The sequence below is a fragment of the Lactuca serriola genome, chromosome 5 (genome assembly GCF_051521515.1).
Source record: "Lactuca serriola cultivar US96UC23 chromosome 5, Lser_US96UC23_V15, whole genome shotgun sequence".
In the NCBI taxonomy this organism is placed as follows: Eukaryota; Viridiplantae; Streptophyta; class Magnoliopsida; order Asterales; family Asteraceae; genus Lactuca; species Lactuca serriola.
The window spans coordinates 326,745,795-326,759,591 of NC_136412.1; the positions used below are offsets into that span (position 1 = coordinate 326,745,795).

General features: G+C 32.4%; 2 protein-coding genes across 2 annotated transcripts; both read right to left on the bottom strand.

Annotated features, from left to right (window-relative positions):
* Nucleotides 1-35: 35 nt before the first annotated feature.
* On the bottom strand, nucleotides 36-4,921 carry LOC145055174 (putative disease resistance protein RGA3). Its single transcript, XM_079003470.1, has 2 exons — nucleotides 853-4,921; nucleotides 36-299 (listed from the first exon to the last, which is right to left on the bottom strand). The coding sequence occupies exon 1, from the start codon at nucleotides 4,847-4,849 to the stop codon at nucleotides 875-877; it is 3,975 nt and encodes a 1,324-aa protein (XP_078859596.1). The 5' UTR covers nucleotides 4,850-4,921; the 3' UTR covers nucleotides 36-299; nucleotides 853-874.
* Nucleotides 4,922-10,257: 5,336 nt separating this feature from the next.
* Nucleotides 10,258-13,523, bottom strand: RAD51B (DNA repair (Rad51) family protein). Its single transcript, XM_078999777.1, has 12 exons — nucleotides 13,314-13,523; nucleotides 12,357-12,470; nucleotides 12,035-12,187; nucleotides 11,820-11,923; nucleotides 11,674-11,737; nucleotides 11,543-11,598; nucleotides 11,369-11,449; nucleotides 11,164-11,223; nucleotides 10,942-11,033; nucleotides 10,759-10,866; nucleotides 10,517-10,660; nucleotides 10,258-10,425 (listed from the first exon to the last, which is right to left on the bottom strand). The coding sequence occupies exons 1-12, from the start codon at nucleotides 13,395-13,397 to the stop codon at nucleotides 10,400-10,402; spliced, it is 1,086 nt and encodes a 361-aa protein (XP_078855903.1). The 5' UTR covers nucleotides 13,398-13,523; the 3' UTR covers nucleotides 10,258-10,399.
* Between the last annotated feature and the right edge of the window lie 274 nt (nucleotides 13,524-13,797).

Here is a 13,797-nt window from a genome sequence, read left to right on the forward strand (position 1 = left end):
AATGGGGACAAGTAAAAAAACATGGAATTGTATCATAACTTAAATAACATACATCATTCCTGAATTTTATTTACGGTTTTCACGTAATGATGTATATATAAATCTATAAACAACATTTGGAAATCTTGCATCTATAAATCTACAAACAACATTTGGAAATCTCATATATTATATATACCCTCAAGAATTATTTGCCTGCTGCAAATAACGACCGAATAAATGAATGGTGATTATCAAACAGCTTTCAAAAAGAATGGATCCTGTTCTGCATTTAAACTTCTTTCCTCCTCTTGGTATTACTGCACCCAATTAATTAATGTCAACAAAACTTAATTGCTTATTCAGAAACACAATCATTTCATACCTTAGATAATTATATATATAAAAAAAACTGTAAATACCATTTGCCCAAAAATCACATAGAATCCAAACTAATACAAAAATAAGAAAATTCTGAAATGTCCATTAAGGTTTTTAATGGTTTAGACTTTAGAGTCCCTAATCTTTATTTCTCGCATTCTCATCTGAATTTTAGGCATCCATGATCCATCTCACTTCATGCCATGGGAATTGATATTGTGCAAGATTCAAGAAAACTAGTTTTCGATACAGAATCATGTGGTAGGTTTAAATTATATAAATCTGAAAATCAGAAACTTACTACCTCTTGACAACGAAAAGGTATAATGGTGATAGTCAAAAGGACCAAAAGTACAACAATATGAAACCACAAGGATCAATCATATAACAAGATGACAATTTTGACTAAACTTGTAACTTTCACTATAAGACAAGGACCATTTCCTCAAATTTACTCTAATTAATAAAACTAAGACTTCCAAGAAAACATACCTGTGAATGTGATGTAATATAATCAACCCACATCAAGGTCAGGGATTTGGGAGACAACAGGCCAATACTTGCCTTTTCTATCACCACATTTTTTTCTCAATTCCAGTGAAGAAGAATCCACCCACAAACGTGAAAGTTTAGGCAGCAGCATCTCGGGCAGATCTCTAAGTTTCGGGCAGGATCGAATAAGAAGTTCTTCGAGGCAGGTCAGGTGATGTAACCCCTCTGAAACCGATTCCAACTCCATAAAACCATGAATTTGTAATAAAGTTAAAGATGGTGGAACAACAAAAGATGAAGAAGTTGTATTATTCCCATTTCTCACATCTTCTTCTGACTTTGCAAATGGAGCAACTCCCGAATTCTTGCCATATAAACTGAGTTTAACAAGTGAAGTCGGGAAATTTTGTGGGCCCCACTCCGACATGGGCTTCTTTAATCCTCCTATTGTGAGGGTAGTTAGATTAGGAGGCCACAAAGCACAAGGGAAGGAGTAGTCTATATTTGGACAATCTCTTATCCACAGCTCTTCCAATGATGTGAGACTTTGCAAATGCTCATGAGGAAATGACTTGAGATTCTTGCAGGAATTGATCTCGAGGTATCTGAGGCAAAAAAGGGGAAGAAAACCAAAACCTTTTTCTGGAATGGATTCTATGTTATCACAACCACGGATTATCAATTTAGTGAGATGAACTAAACAACCTTCGGGAAATGAAGAGAGATTCGGAACCCTAGCAATTGAAAGATACCCGAGTGATGTCAAAAACTTATTGAGAAGACAATTTGCCTCAAAATTATCAAAATAGCAAATGCTAAGAATCTTTAAAGTAGATGGGAGATCTTGCAGTGTTGGGAAAGTCAAAGATGTAATTGAACGACAACCATATATATCCAGGTTTTGGATACCATTTGGACAATTGTAACTCTCGAGTCTTGGACAATTGAAAAGTTCCACTTTTCTAATAGATTCAAGGCAAAATCCCGAATCCGAATCCAAATTCACCTCGTTCTTTCCCAATGACACCAAGTTTTTGCAGAATTTTACTCTCAAATCCCATAAACTCACAAGAATCTTGCATGCCTCAGACTCTGATTCCCACAAGTATCTAAGCTCATCACACCTCGTGACATACAGATGTTCAAGTGACCCAAGGTGCTTTAAAACTTCTCCATGTAGTTGAGTAAGTCCTTTGATATTCTTCAATGACAATTCTAGAAATGACGAAGACACACCAACCAAGCTTCTTAACACCGATACAGAGCATTCTTCTATATGTAAAACCTCAAGTGATGGTATTAAGTCAATTGCCACTTCCATTAGTTTTGGACAATTTATGATAGAAATCTCACAAAGACAAGGAAATGATACATCTTTGTCACCACCATTGGTTGACCATATTTCCCAGCTTTGCATATCTCTAAATTCCAAAACTTGAAGTGATGGAAATCCAATACCATGAGAATTAATAGGCCGAAGAAACTCGGAATCCAGTCTTTGCAACCCATTCATGCTTTCAATACACAACTTCTCAAGTGATTGTAGATGTCCAAGTGTTGGTAAATATGTACAATTCTTACACCCACGTAGTGTGAGTTGGGTTAAGCAAACAAACGAGGGATCCCCAACCCAATTAGGAAATTTCATTCCCATGTAGTTTAAAATCTTCAAGCTTCTCAACTTCTCATAAGGCCTTAGCCCTTCAAGAACTTCATATTCAATATTTTCATTCCGGGAATCATCAAAGACATCACTCCACTCCATCTCCAAATCACGAATCCCCTTCTTTTGCTGTAAGTTGACTTCTTTTGCATGTATTGCATTGAACACTTTGTGCAGCCCCGTAATTGAAATTTGACCTTGAAGATGCAGTAGCCCTTTAAGCTCGGATATTTTGAACCCGCTTGCTTCTCCAATGATGATTTTGGATAAAGTTTGTAGACTTGTCAATGCACCAATCCCCAAGGGCATCTTGGTCAACTGTGGCGTGTCACTAATGTCTAGATGCCGTAGGTTTATTAACTTTACACAGCTATCTGGCAAGCTAGATAATAAATGACAACCAGTAACCAACAAGCTTTGTAGGTTATAAAGGTCACCGACTTGTTCTGGTAAACATGTGATGTAGGTTTTGGAAAAATTGAGGTACCTCAAATGCTTGAGACCTCCAATGGATTCTGGTATATCTTTGATTGAATAATTAGCTAGGCTTAGCACCCTTAGGAACTTTAGTTGGGGAATTAGTTCTACAAGAACCTTGTTAGATAACGAGGATCTTTGCCAGGAATATAAAAACCTTACTGACAATGCTAAGAAAGTTCGCAAGCGTCTGGCTCTTTGCAATGCCTTGAACTTTCTGTATACTCCATATCGTTGAATATATGAAAGATGGTGGAACTTCTCCAAAGCTTCGTTCTGGTCATAAGCATTCATCTTATCATCCAACATAAAGAAAAACTCTCCTGCAACACTTGTGGCCAAGTCATTTATCAGATCATGCATTGTATATCGTGAACTATCGTTAGCTGAATGCTGAAAAAACGACCTTGACTCTAGCACTTGAAAACATTCACGACCTAAACTCTCCATTGACTTGCTTCCATTTAACTCGTGCAAAAACCCTTCTGCCATCCATAGTAGGACTAGTTCATCCTTGTCAAACAGGTAGTCCTTGGGGAATAAGGAGCAGTATGCAAACATCTGCTTCAAACGTGGAGGAAGATCATAGTAGCTTAGTCTTAGAGCAGGAAGAATCTTACTTTCATTATGTAAGCTCCATATCTCACTATTCAACAACTCCTCCCATTCTTCATCATTTGTTTTGGTCCTCAAAACCCTCCCGAGGGTTATCAAAGCCAAAGGCAATCCACCACATTTCTTCATGATACCTTCACCATGCAATTTAAGTGTTGGATGTGAATCGAAGTTTTGTTTACCTAATGCATGTTGAGCAAATAAAGAAAGAGCTTCTTCATTTGACAAAAGCTCGAGAGGGTAAGCATGCACAGAATCCATCACTGATGCAACAGTGGTCTTCCTTGTTGTGACAATAACTTTACTTCCAGGTGCCCCTACCATGAAAGGGCGTTGGAGAAGCTCCCACTCCTTGTAGTTTTCATTCCATACATCGTCTAGAACAAGTAGAAACCTTCTCTTTGAAAGTTTTTCTGTAAGAGCCACCTGAAGAAGATCTAAATTGGCAAAATCTTGGTTCCCCCCACCTACAGCTTGAAAAACAGCTTTGCTGATATTGAACACTTCAAACTCATCAGAAACACAAACCCATGCCATTAGTTCAAAGTGATCCTTCACTTTCTTTTCATTGTATAAAACTTGAGCAAGAGTGGTTTTCCCTATCCCTCCCAGACCAACTATGGACAAGATGCTGAAATTTTCATTACATGATTCATTCCCCAACAACTTATCCAGCAAAACCCTTTTATCACTTTCCCTACCCACGATTCTGGATTCATCAACCAGTGAAGTTTCCTCCAATCTTCTACTTGCTCTATTTCCCCTTTCAACGTTATTAACCAACCCTAGAATGTTTTTCTCCTCAACAAGATGATGCAATTTGGTTGTAATCTCATCCAGCTTAGAACTCATTTTCCGGCCATACTTAATTGTACGAGGAGTGAAATTAGTACAACAAGATGGAACGATCTTCAGTACCTTACTAGAGTTGGTGCTGGTGGTGGCATAAGTTTCTTCATTCAAGTGGCGGCGCATAGCTTCGGTGGCCAAATCATCGAGGACGTCATCTATGTCGTAAGCTAAATGTTGGAGTTTGTGCAGCCATAGTTGAATACATCTCTCTCTTAAGTGCTTCTGGCCTGCATCAACAAGAACGGCTTGGATCTGGGACAAGGTGTTGTTCCATTTGTGGAGCTCGGAATAGATTCCTGCAGATCGAGCCAACCTGATCAAGTCAGCAGAGGCCAGCTTCTCAAACAGCACTGTGATAAATGCGCCTATAAAGATTTCAGCAACAGCCATTAGAGGACGAAAAGAAAAGATTGTTTAATTTTTGGGGATTTTGGTTTCAGAGTCGGGTAGTTATCACAAATGAAGCAATATATATAGACTGTCGACTGTATTTGTTTGTGTAGTGTAGACAAATAGACTGTAGACACACAAAAGATTTCTTGCCAACCACACTACACGATAAAATCTCCATGTGCAATATATATAGTCTATCTATAATTAGAGAAATTTGTAAATTTAGCCCAAGCTAATTAATTTGTAAGAAATTGTTAAAAATTAGCAAATTATGCAAAATAAGTTAAATAACGATCATATCCCAGGTAATTAGTATATCTGCGAATTTGTAAGTTCAAATGTACAACCCACTAACGAACAAAAGCTCGTTTCATTCACATGTGAAAGTTCATCTGTGATTTTGTTCTAACCCATTTGTAATCTGTTGAAGTATAAATATCTTTTTTTTTTTTTAAAAAAAAAACCCTCAATTTTTTGTTGTTACAAAGGAAAAGCTCTTATATTTTCATATTCTCTGAACGATAGACGAAATTAAGATATTTTGCTAATTTTTATATAAAATCTCGTAATTTGTACAGATTCATAGTCAACACTATTAGATTAACTTTAATAAATTCGCCGTCAACTAAGTAATTTAAAAACATTACCCCGACAAATCACATATAGGATGCAAAACATATCGTAGATTGGACACACCCATCTACAATTTGGTGAAAATTTTCTAAAAAAAACATTTTTATAGCTTGAAGCAAATAGCGATGGATGAGGAGAAAATAGCAGGTGGACTCACCAAATAGCAAATGGCTAGACAAATCACAGATAGACCCTTGCCATCAACGATTTGGATGGCTACTTTATGTTATTTTGTTTGTTTTTTTATGTATTTTTTACAAAGTCATTAGCATTTTTTTGAGTAAATTAGCAAATTTCTCCTATATTTATATACTTTATTAATCATATTAATTTAATTTTTGTATACCTTATAATATTCTTTATATTATTTTAATTTAATATTAATATTTAAATTTTCAAGGTGTCAAAATAATAGATCTTAAACAACTTAATAGTTTAATGATGAGTCATATGAAAAATATTTAAAATATTTAAAAAACTAAAGGACGTAAGCTACATTGGAAAATTAGTGATATTTAAGATAATCGAAATTTAAAAAAAAATGGTCGAATAATTTAAAAAAAAAAACTAATTAATTATAACAATTGTTGCAAATACTAAATCGAAAAACATCTATTCTACTTATACTCTTCTTCTAATAATAATAATTGTAATAAAAAATTTAAAAACTTTAAATAGAAAAATCTATACAATGTTTGGGCAAAACAAATTTAAAAAACGCCACATCGGATGTAGCCATGTAGGTAACCTTTTAAAACATATACAAATACTTATTTCATATAAATACAATTTTTAATGGTCAAATTTAACAAAATCTATATTTCTAATTAGTTGTGAGACTTATGAATTATACGGATTTATTTAAAAAAAAGTTAAATGTGAATGTTTAAACATTTAGGATTTTGAATTTATAAGGAAAACGAAAAAAATATTGAATTATCGAACATTTCTCCTTTTAATTTAAATAAATAAACAAAAGAAAAATTGGGCTTTTATTTAGGAATTTTAAAATTAGAGGAAAGTTGCATTTATGAAATTCATATCAATTTATTGTTACATTTATTACAATTATTAGATTTAGGGGATGTTTGGCAAAACTTAAAAAATGGAGCTTTTTGACTTATTACCGGTTCCACACCGGTATAAGCTAAAAAAGATGTTTTGATAAAAATAGCTTATAACGGTGTCATACCGGTAATAAGTCAAAATCAATAAATAAGAGGCTCCTAACTTATCAACTTATAAGCTAAAAGCTGAAAAATACATATGATTTTTCATAAGCTTAGACAAACACCCTCTTAAATAATATGTGGAATTTAATAAAATGGAAAGAAACAAAACCATAAAATGACATGTGAAAAAAAAATTAATATAAAATAAGGGCTAATGACATATGGCAAAAAGAATAACAATGTGACATATGACAAAAATGATTTTTATTTATTAGAGTAGATATTGACTAATCATGATGAAATATTATTCAAAGAGCACCCATCCCTTTTAGTTGGCAACTCTACTACAATTTGTCATGGCTGACCCTAGGGGAGTTCATGATGTGCTGATGAACAGGGCCCATTCTCTGTTAGGGGCCCAAAATTTTATCCGTATGTAATACCAACTATATTCATTTAGCGCCCAAATGTTTTAGGTTAATCAATTGGGAAACAGAACACCCAAACAAGCCAAAATTTGAAGTGACGATTTGTTTCTCGATCATACGCGTGAAAAAAGATAAATGACAGCAATGATTTGTCGATAGCCATCCTTGGTAAAGGTGTTTTCTTCGAACCATTTGTCGATTCACATTCAGCAACAAAGTTTTTGTCTACTTTTTAGTGTCAACTATTTATCGATTCACATCCAACAACGATTTGTCAATTCACACAGTTCATTCATCTTTGTGGTTAATTGGAGGATGTTCTTATTTAGTTATTTATCGCATATATTTTTTAGACAAAAAGTACTTCATGTTCTAGAGCAATAAGGAATCCAATAAAGGTACGTATTCATTCATTATCCCATACTTACCGTAGGTGGATAATTATTTAATTGTCATTTTAGTGTGACTATTCTAAAGTTTTTTGATTTGCTAAAAGTGTATTCATATTTTTTTGCAGGATTTTTGGTTGTGTAATGTGTTGAAGGTCTGCCATTTTCAGTCTATGGTTGGTTATGTGAGGAATTGTTGTGGTTCTTTCTGCTTTATTTCATTGTCTAATTGAAAACCTGGGGTTTTTAGGTCCCGGGGTAAGTGCTTGTTTAGTTGCCAGTGATGTTTTTATTTTTTTATTTTTGTACTGATACATCAAGCCAGCTTCCTACTGGCATTCTTATGTTAATAAAAAGTCTTGTTGTTCAAAAGAACAATAATATTATACAAACACACAAATCAAAAGTAAGATAATCCATAAGAAGGAATCAATGCTTCTATTTACCTTGAAGTTGTCCTTGAGTACCTTGCTTGCTACCGTAATTAATTTTTTTCTATTTTGTTTAATGATGATGGGACTATAATCCGTTGATCAACTAAATGTTTAATCTAGGGATTTTGTATATTGACTTTAATTCTATCAGACTTTTGTATATGACTCAGCTGCATATGACCGGTGCAACACGAACATGATTATATCATCAGTTTTAATCATTTTTACCTTATTTTGGGCCTATTTTTACCAAACTGCACACAACCTCTAAAATCTCGGGGCCGACCCTGCAATTTGTATTTTCATGTTAGTAACATATAATTTCATGCTTTTAGTTGTCATCTACAACAATCCATCTACGGACAAAACATGTTTTTCTTTATGGAGCAAATAGATAGTTTCATCGACACTATGTGTTTATTCTATAAATATAAATATTTACTTTATGACTCTTATAAATGTGATTACTAATCGGGCATAGTCTTACTATTTAGTGTTCGAACATACTGCACAAAGGCTCAGACGACTTGCTCCAGTATAATCATATTTGTAAATCACACTTAACGACCATGACTTGTTGTGATTCACTATAGTATATTAAATCAGTAAAAGTGTAAAACACCCTCATTGTTCATCGGTTTGTTCTTTTAATCGAGAAAATATATGAGAGGATGGGGGAATCAATTCACAAATGATCTAAACTATTAATAATATGATGAATTTTATTTTGTTTTCTTTGTTTTACAAATTTTCTTATTATGTATTTGTTTACAAATTTTGATTTTTCGAATATTTGGTTTTCAAGACCTAAGCTTAATTGATTTTTTTACAATTTGGTTATCTTCGTTCATTTTTAACCAAATTGTTTTTTTTAATAAGTCTAGCTCTGTTGTTCATTATTTTGTTTTTCGATTGTGAAAATATATGAAAGCGTGGGAAAATTAGTTTCAAAAATGATCTAAATTATCATGAAAATATATGATGTATAAAAGCATGGGAAAATTAGTTTGAAAATTGATCTAAATTATCATGAAAAAGGTAAATTTTATGGCTAAGATTTTGTTTTCTTTGTTTTATCGTTATTACTATCGTGTATTTGTTTACTAATTTTGAGTTTTTAAAATATTTGGTTTTTAAAACCTAGAATTGTTTTTTTTTTTTTTTTTTGATTAACTTGATTCGATTCTTCCACCAATTTGTTGTCTGACTCTATTTTTTGATTGTGAAGATACATGAGGAGCGTGGGGAAATCAAATTCATAATTATGCTAAAATATTAAAAACATTATGAATTTTATGGCTAAAACTTTGTTTACCTGTTTTACTTTTACAGTTTTTGATTATGTATTTGCTTACAAATTTTGAATTTATCTAATATTTGGTTTTCAAGACCTAGACCTTTTTTTTTCATTTTATAACTTGATTTTAACAAAACTGTTGATTTTTATTTGATGTTTCATTTTAATATGTATGTATCCATTGTTCATCTTTGTTCTTTTGTTCATGAAAATATTTAAGAGTGCGAGGAAATGAGTTTCACAATTGATATCTAAAGTATTAAAAACATGATGAATTTTATGGTCAACATCTTGTTTTCTTAGTTTTATAGTTTCGATTCTTATGTATTTGTTTACCAATTTTAGAATATATGTTTTCAAGACCTTATTTTAAGTGGTTTTTTTTTCATTTTGATATAACTTCATTTATTTTTATTTAATTTTTTACGCATTGATAAAATTTTAATGATTTAATTTACACACAATAACCATTATGGACCAAATGAGTAAAAATTTTGTAGAAGAATAATAGTTGCTAAAAATGATAACGCATTTGCTTCTTCTATCTTTTTTACACATTGATACAATTTTGTTTTAACTTCATTTACTTTTTTATTAGTACTTTTAATTTATGAATTTGATAACTGTTGTAAACATGATAACCCATTTACTTCTTCTATCGCTCATTGGTCATCATCCTCTTGATTTCAGTTATTTATAACAACACGAATATTTTTTGTTTCTGTTTTTCATCCGACTCAACTTGGCTCACTAATCATTTCAAATTCTACAATAGACATAGCCACATAAGCATTCATAGTTTCATGTTGACTTACAAATTCATACTTTTAGTACCAAGGTTTGTCATCTACAAGGATCCATCTATGAACAAAACATGTTTTTCTTTTTAAAGACTCTTGTTCTTATATTGATACATTGTTCCTAACTAAATTAACTTATTATGTTTATTCCTGTTTTCTATTTGTGAGTATTAAGTGTCGATGTGTGTATGTAGATCATCTTCTTTGTCTTGACTCTTGAGTTGACTTCTCAAATAAATAAATTTCAAAACGTTCATAGAAGTTAAACTTATTACCCCTTCAAGTACTTCACATTTAGTATTTTCATTTTCAAAATCATCAAATGATCAACTTAAACTACACAATGAAATTGTCAGGAAACAACACTTGGAAACATAGAAACATACTTTCATCTCTATGATAAAATTATGTCACTGTGACCTGCATTTCAATTTTCATCATATAAGTGAAAAACCATGGCATTCATGTAAATTTGGGATAACTACTTAAACAAAAAAGATTAGAAACAAACCTTGATGATCGATTGCATTGATTTGTGGTCCTGACATTTCTATTCCATCATCATTAAGCAAAAGAATCCCAGATGAAGTAATTTTGAAAGGGAATGAAAGAGGTGGAGACATTGGAGATTTTGCCACCTTTATAAATCTTTTCCCTATAACACAACAACCAGATTAGATATATATGATATATAATATATGATATTATATATGAGTGATTTGTGAGTTAATGGTTAATAATCAAGTAAGCAACCTGATCTAGATTCAAGAACAAGACGAATAGTAACAGCATGAGCCCAGTGAATCCCCAGAGCAGCAACAAGATGAGAATCAAAATTTCCACAATCGTCCCTCCTCTCCCCTATATATATATAATAGGGTAGGGTAGTTTTGTAATTTTGTAATTTGTATTATGATGAGTTGAGTTCATTCATACCTTGGAAAGAATAATTAGAGATTTCAGTAGCACTTCGAGATCTCACTTGGTTTGTCATCACCACAGGTATTCTTGAAAACTCAGCAAGTGACCTTGATAATCAATAATTTAATAATAAATATAAAGTTATACAAAAAACTTTTCAATGATGAGGAGGAGGGCATTCACGTCTTTTTCACAGTCTAAAAGGGTACAAAAGGAAGAGAGAAAGAAAGGTCTCACTTGATAAATGATATATGCCAACCCAATGGATGTTGCCTTGGAGGTCCTTGTTCATATTCCCTAAATATATATATAACACAAAACCACCATTTTATTCAATAAATATTGCATATTCACATGTATAATATATTTGTCATACAATATACATACAAGGCATGAGACTCAGAGAGCTTAAAACATAGATTACTAAACCGAGTTAACTCACCCTGACACAAGAGCAGCCATACTATCAACAACTAGCAACTTCACTTGGTTCTGCAGAAGTGAAACTTTAATTTTCTGCAAACTGGAAACAAAATAGTTGTAATAAAGATTGATTTAATTAGAAATGGATCACATTTAATTGGCACAAAAAAGGATATTATCAAATCTTTTTTACCTCTCAGTGAACTCACTCAGAGAACCAGGTCTTAAAACTGTTATCCTACCTGCCATCTAGACAAAAATAAATAAATAAATAAGAAAAATATTTGAGAGACTAAAGAAATCATCTTATTAAGCAAGACACACCTCTTTTGCCATGCCCTCCAAGTGAAATATTTCTGGGAAGCTATTAAGACCAATTTCAATTAACCTGTAAACAAAAGCTCAATTTTTTTTTACTTTTTATTTTTAGAAGTTAAGATTTAATATTAGGTATAAAAGCAAAGTGATACCTTCTTGAACTAAATTTGGATTCTACATCAATATATATTACATGACCATCCAACCCCCCATAACAAGATGGCAATGTAGCCAAAACAGACATCTTCAAACAAAACTGCAACCAAAAAAGATCATCAGCTCCTTCTTTCTTGACCTAAACCTAAAAAGATGATCAAGTATTGTAAATTTGTAATGAAGTGAATCTTTGACTTTGACTTTGACATACTTGTGTTTTACCGATTCCAGCGGGACCTACTAACTCAGTCAAAGCACCAAATGGGATTCCACCAAATAATGCTAAATCAAGACCCTTCAGATGTGTGGGAAGATGACCTGTCAGATACTCATTTTGCATGCGTTGCTCCAACAGGGATTGAACCTAAAACCACAGCTGCTACACAGAATTAGGAATTCAATCACAATGATCCGAAAAAAAAAAAAGATATAATGATATATCATATGATAAAATAAATGCAAAATATATCATCATAAATAGAATAAGAATTGAATTTAAATTTGAGTTGAGAGAAGTAGAATAAGCTTGTTACCGTTTGATATGGAGGAGAAGCAATCTCACTAATCAGGGCTACTGCCAAAGCCACTTGAGTCAAACCCACATCTAATAATTCCATCAACTCGAATTCAGTCAATGATAAAGCATCCTAACACAAAAGGTCAATGTTTAAATTCAATGACTTAACTTTGAAACTTAGATAGGTCATCTTTTAATATCAGATGAAAAAAATCTCTTCATTCTTTAACATAGCTATATCAAACAATCGGTTTTATAGATATAATCAAAATCTTCTTGATTTGAATAAATGAAACTACAATTGTGGTAAATCTGAATGAAGAAAAAATGTAATGGGTTTTAGATACTGCTAATTTGAAATTCAATGCATATTTGCAAGGATCAAGTTTATATTTGACACACTATGGACAAAAGGACAACTTGGTGAAATCAAAGTGGGAAACAATGATGCAAATGAAGATTAAAGGTGTTGCCTTGTTGGAAGTGTTCATTTCAGCATATCATGATGGAAGATTAAACTTTAAAGGTGAAGGGATGATTACAAAGTGTATAAGGGATAGGCTGATCTTTAAGGGAAAAAAAAGGAAAATGTGAGGGTTTGTTATTATTTGACTCAAAATCTTTTTCTTTAGATGTTCAATTAACTTGATGTTTATCCACAAAAACGATTATGTTTATATCAGTAGTAGTATGAATATAAAAACAGGACATATTTCTTGAGTTATTAAAGCTGCGATCCTGTTTGGGAAAGCCAGTGATTCCATTACGGCATTACCTAAACAAACAAGATTATACTCTTAGTCCTATTTATTTTATTCGTTGTTATTGTTTCTTCGTAAGATTGAGAGAGAAGAATGACTTTAATACAGACCACAATAGAATCTAGAATCCAAATGAGAAGCAGATTCGATTAAACTACAAGAATAAAAACCCTAATCATGAGTAATAGAGTTTGAATCGGAAGCATGTGTACCTTTGCGGTAATGATATTGCGAGCAGCGAATATGTGCCCAATCGATTTCGGGAGCCCCATTTCGCTGATTAGCTTGTTCGCCATATCTCTCCCGCCAAAATATGATTAAAGGGATTTCTTCCACGGAGACGCATGAGAAATCTTATATAGTCCGAAACATTTCCTTAATTTTGTAAACCGTGAGACAAGCGGTCTTTGTTTTGGTTCTCAAAATGTTTAAAAAAAAATTTTAGAAGAAATTGGAATTTGTTAAGGAATTTATGAAGACTGAAATTTAATTTCATATTTTGTTTAGGTTATAGGAAATGAAATTGAAATATTATAAAATAACAATAATGGTGATGGCAGGCTAACAGCTATGCAATTATCACTGTAAAAAACCAAATAATGATCACTAACCACTATTTGCAATAACGGTTTTCATATTGGTATAAAGGTGCTATTGTGGTTTTTTAAATGCAAAAGCCCATGATGTCCAAAGTCT

Excerpts from the sequence above, each read along its gene's own strand:
- LOC145055174 (XM_079003470.1), bottom strand. The coding sequence starts at position 4,849 with ATGGCTGTTGCTGAAATCTTTATAGGCGCATTTATCACAGTGCTGTTT.
- RAD51B (XM_078999777.1), bottom strand. The coding sequence starts at position 13,397 with ATGGCGAACAAGCTAATCAGCGAAATGGGGCTCCCGAAATCGATTGGG. Across the intron at positions 11,034-11,163 it reads TGGCATATATCATTTATCAA|GTCACTTGCTGAGTTTTCAA; the intron begins GTGAGACCTTTC and ends TTGATTATCAAG. Across the intron at positions 10,426-10,516 it reads CAATGCAATCGATCATCAAG|GTCACAGTGACATAATTTTA; the intron begins GTTTGTTTCTAA and ends ATTGAAATGCAG.